The sequence below is a fragment of the Trichosurus vulpecula genome, chromosome 4 (genome assembly GCF_011100635.1).
Source record: "Trichosurus vulpecula isolate mTriVul1 chromosome 4, mTriVul1.pri, whole genome shotgun sequence".
Lineage (NCBI taxonomy): Eukaryota > Metazoa > Chordata > Mammalia > Diprotodontia > Phalangeridae > Trichosurus > Trichosurus vulpecula.
In genome coordinates, this window is record NC_050576.1 from 264,716,445 (window position 1) to 264,721,531 (window position 5,087).

General features: G+C 38.9%; 1 protein-coding gene across 1 annotated transcript; it reads left to right on the forward strand.

Annotated features, from left to right (window-relative positions):
• The first annotated feature begins 2,638 nt into the window (after positions 1–2,638).
• Positions 2,639–2,985, forward strand: LOC118848143 (60S ribosomal protein L37a). The gene has a single exon (XM_036756907.1). It carries the CDS (start codon positions 2,639–2,641, stop codon positions 2,915–2,917), a length of 279 nt encoding a protein of 92 aa, XP_036612802.1. The 3' UTR covers positions 2,918–2,985.
• The last annotated feature ends 2,102 nt before the right edge of the window (positions 2,986–5,087 follow it).

A 5,087-nucleotide genomic window follows, 5' to 3' on the forward strand; every position in this document is an offset into this window, starting at 1 on the left:
ATAATCAACCCAATTAAAGGAGGAGGAGGAGCATAGGATAGAGAAGAGAAAACATAAATAACTTTTAAGACACATTGCACAATTATATTTAGTTGTGAAAAAAAATAATTCAAGGCATGATAGAAATAGAGCCTGGACCTGTCATTTCTTTGGTAAAAAAACATCCCAATCAAAGGACTCGCTCTCTCTCTGCCAATGTACATCAGAATCCTCTCTGCAATTAATAGTCTCAGAAAAGTTGCCTAGAGTACTGAGAACTTAAATGATTTTCAGTTTTCATAGGATCACACAGAAGTTGGATTTGGACTTTGTTCTTCCTTGCTCTAAGGCCAGTTGCCTAGACCCTGGGACACATTATCAGATGACAGGGAGTAATTTCATTTCAGTTCATTTCTGTGACTTAAATGGTGAAGTAGTTCTTTAGTAAGGTGTTTAAAAAACCCTCTTAAATGCAACACGACCTCAAAGTCAAATATTTTTGAGCACAGCCCCCGGAATTTCCAAGGGTCAGGTTAAACTCAAAATTAGCTTCACGTTAGTGTTCACTTGACTAATTTCACAGTTTTCTATGAAAAGGTCATTTGATCTCACAACTCACAAAGGATTCAAGAAGTTTGAAGGATGGGGCTTGCCTTTCACAATGCATTGGAATTATAGCCTTTGATGAGAAAACCATTTTCTTTTGGTTACTTAGACCACCCACAAATCATTTCTATTAACTGTGGAAAAGATGTATCCAGAAAGAATTGATCTGGAATTGCATATAGTGACCTTTATGTTGAGACTGCTTGACAAGATAAAATGACCCATAAGAGCTGAGACTGTGAGATTAGAAAGTTCACCTTCTATGAAAGTGAACAGACTTCATTTTAAAAAAAATGTATTTTCAATCACAGGGTAGTTTTTGATGGGAAGTCATTATTTTATGAATCCTATAAAAATGTTTGTATTGATAAGGATATTTTACCAATGGATCTTTCATTATATTGTCTTAAATGCGAAAGCTTTTTATTCAAAAAACATTCAAAAAGCTGAAGACAATGTCTTCATGGCTGAAGAAAAAAAAATTCTGATCTTCTTAGAAAAGTTATCTTGAATGAAACTTTGAATTTAGTTTTCACAGGTAATCGTCACCCACATGCATCTCCTTCTTGTGGATTTCTTTTTATACTGAGCAATTGAAATGCTTCAACTGGAAACAAATTTAAAAGAGAAGTCACTTAATTTCCTGATATTCTGCTCCCCTGACTCATCCACAAAAGATTGAAACCAGCAAACAGACAAATAAAATCTCTTTCACAAATACTTTTAAGGTAGAAATTTTGCACATGCTTTGCTACTGAAAGCAACAAATCATATTTTTTATTGTTCTGCTTCTTTTTTCATTTGAGTCCAACTCTTCATCACCCCATTTGGGGATTTTTTTTAGCAAATATACTGAGGTGATATAATAGTAATTAAGGTGGGACCTTTAATGCTGTTGATCTCTAATGATTCTGGCCTTTGTTTGAATGGGGCAGATAAAGTGGGATGTTTTTTTTTTTATTTCTCAGCACTGAGACAATTGGGAGCCATTGATTTGTATCTGATGTGATATTGGGGGTGGGGAACTTTTCCATGCCCAGCCTGGGTGAGGTCAGGGCCCTTGGGGCCAGAATGGGATAGATAAGCGCAAAGGTTAGTGTTCTCTCTCAGAGCTCTGAGCCACAGGAGGGCCACCCTTTCTAATGAGCTCCCCAGCTGTACACCCAGATGTTGAAAACTACGAATTGTATTTGGTCTGTAATTCAGGGTGCTGGCTTTTTCCCCTGAACTAGGTGGACGTTATTTGTATGCTGGATTAAAGTAAGATTGTTAACCCCTTAACATTGCTTTCCTTAAGTAAAGCAGATCAAAAGGACCTGTGTTGGCAGCTTTCTGGGTGCTGGTTGTTGGTGGATCTTACTCCCCCCCAGAAGCTGCTAGCTGGATTGTTGATACAGGTTATTTACCATTTTCTTCTTCAGCTCATTTTACAGATGAGGACCTAATGCAATTAATCAACTCGATGAGTGTCTGAGGCCAGATTTGAACTCAGGTCCTCCTGACTCCGGGGCCAACACTCTATCGACTGTACTATCAGATGCCCTAAATCATATAAAAGCCCAGTTAAATATCACAGGACATAGGTTTTGCCCCAGGAAGCCAACATCTAGAGGGAAGGAATGGTGTTTGCTCCTTAATAGAATGATGGACTCCTGCATAGTGTAATTCCCCCTGGGTGTAACTATGGGTTCAGGTATACAGAAGAGTATATAGTATAGGTGGCATCCACATGGTGGCTGAGGGAAGACTAGCCCTGGTACAGAGCTGCCACCCTAAGGACCTTGCCACTCCTTTGTGGGTCACTACTCTCTTCTCATTGGCCTCTTCCCTTTTATATGGGTTTTGGGATGGGGTTAAGAAACTTTACCACCCTCTCCATCCAATGAGTGTTCCCATTCTGTTGTTTCTTATTGCCAGGAAGCCATTCTCTGCTTTTTGTCACGTTGGAATATATTGAAATACTCCAATTTATTCCATGCATTTTACCAAAACTGTATCACTTCATTAAAGGGCTAGATCAGGCTCTCCAAGCTCCAGCCCTGTGACTGGCAACATGGCTAAACGCACCAAGAAGGTTGGAATTGTTGGTAAATATGGAACACGTTATGGTGCGTCCCTCAGAAAAATGGTGAAGAAAATTGAAATTAGCCAGCATGCCAAGTATACCTGCTCCTTCTGTGGCAAGACCAAAATGAAGAGACGGGCTGTGGGTATCTGGCATTGTGGATCCTGTATGAAAACTGTAGCTGGTGGTGCATGGACCTACAATACCACCTCTGCAGTCACAGTCAAATCTGCCATCAGAAGATTGAAGGAATTGAAAGACCAGTAAAATCTTCTTATCAAATACCTGTAGCCCATAGTCCAACAATAAATGGGTTAATTTATGGAATAAAAAAAGGGCTAGATCAGAGCTTACTTCTGAGCCTCCTTATCCTTCATTTCTCCCAGGGGGAGAATCAGGCTGCCAAATCTCAACCTTGGTTTCTCAAAGGCATCGTCATTTTCTATGTTATTTACTGATTCTAATATAATATGATTGCTACATAACGGACTAATAAATAAGGAATCTTAATCCCAACTTTTTATAACTTGGAGGGTGAAAAATGATAAATTCAAATAACTGTGTTCATAGTGTATTTCACTAATCCCTTCTGACTCCATGCTACTTTTCCCTCCAAATTTCTCTCTCTCTCTCTCTCTCTCTCTCTCTCTCTCTCTCTCTCTCTCTCTCTCACACACACACACACACACACACACACACACACACACACACACACACAAACAACTGATAATATCCTTCTGTCAAATGCACAGAAGCAGCCTCAATGGCCTTGGGAAATTTACAACCACCTTGGACCTAATTTTCCCTACTGTAAAACGGTAAGATTGAAAGAGTAAGTTTATCAAAGTCTCTGGATATCACTAGATTAAGTGCATACTTTATCTCTAAATTGGCAAACCAAATGCTGCTTTGAAAGGGATTTGAAACCTGAAAAGGAAGATGGGTTTAACTTGTTATCCTTTATATCTGGAAATTTCTCTGACATGAAAGCAATAGAATCTCTTTTTAAAATAAAAAATAGGCCTGCACATGACAAAATGCCCAACTAAAATAATTTTATGATACATATTTCTTTTTAAAAAACCATAAATGTGTAACAAATCAAAAATTTATAAAGCATATAGGGAAAATGAACCCCAAGTGTAGAGAAGAGTACAAGACATGTAGTTAAAGTGGGCCCAACATATGGAGAGGGACCACCTGTAGCTAGGGTTGTCTTTGTGTGCTTCATAAGAAGCCATAATAGAAAGCTCTAGCTTATACTCCCACCCTCCCCCCCATCCATTCCCAAGGGAGACTTTCATTCTTTCTAGGAAGGGAAGCAGGATTGGCGTCACAAGCCACCCTGTTGTCATGAGAAAGAGGCGTACCTGGCTAGAATAATATTTACCTCCTCCAGTAAATATTTCTAGCCTTGGAGATATGAAAAGTTTCAATCTAACTTCTAAGTGCTTTGTCATTGTTGGGGTTTTTTTGGGGGGGAACTCCTAACTCCAAGGCTTGAATTTATCGAAGGCTTGACTTCTTTTCTAACAAATTCTAACTTCACAGTAATCACACATAAAGAATGGCAAAGAAACCAATGTATCCCAAAATAGCAATATAGTACTCCAAGAAAAGAAGGTATACATAGGAGACTATATACCAAATAATATCAAGCGAAATAATTCTCCCATTGGGAGAAAAACTCAGCTCAAGTAAAAGAGAGTATTTTAGATCTCACTCAAGGGGAAGTTCTTTATAATATCTACTGTAAATTGCTGGGAATAGGGACATATTGGAGATTGCCAGTTCCTCTGACATCTTGCTAGATTCTTTTCATCAGCTCAGAGATGAGGTTAGCTTTTTCTCTAAAAGCTGGAAGCCAGAAGCACCCAGTGCAAGTCACTTCTTGAAATTCCTGAAGAATACTTGAAGTTTTAAGAATCCTAAAGGGGGAAGATGCTTGAAGAGTCCCAAAGGGGGCTGGCACTTAAAGAGTTCCAAAGGAAGGCAGAAGCTCTCTTGCATCTCACCAACTCCATCCCACCCTTCACATAGGGAAGAACATTCATTTTTTTTAAAGATTTATTTGTTTATTTTTGGTTTTCAATATTCTTCACAAATTTTGAGTTCCAAATTTTCTCCCCATATTTCCCCTCCCTCCCACCCCAAGATGTCATGTATTCTGATTATCCCTTTCCCCAGTCTTCCCTCTCTCCTATCACCCCACTATCCACCCCCCCAGCCTTATTCCTTTCCCTCTTACTTTCTTGTAGGGCAAGATAGATTTCTATACCCTATTGCCTGTATATCTTATTTTCAAGTTGTAGGTAAAAACAATTTTAACATTCGTTTTCAGAGCTTTGAGTTCCAAATTCTCTCTCTTCTTCCCTCCCCACCCATCCCCCTTGAGAAGGCAGGCAATTCAATATAGCTTATACATGTATCATTATTC

Excerpts from the sequence above, each read along its gene's own strand:
- LOC118848143 (XM_036756907.1), top strand. The coding sequence starts at position 2,639 with ATGGCTAAACGCACCAAGAAGGTTGGAATTGTTGGTAAATATGGAACA.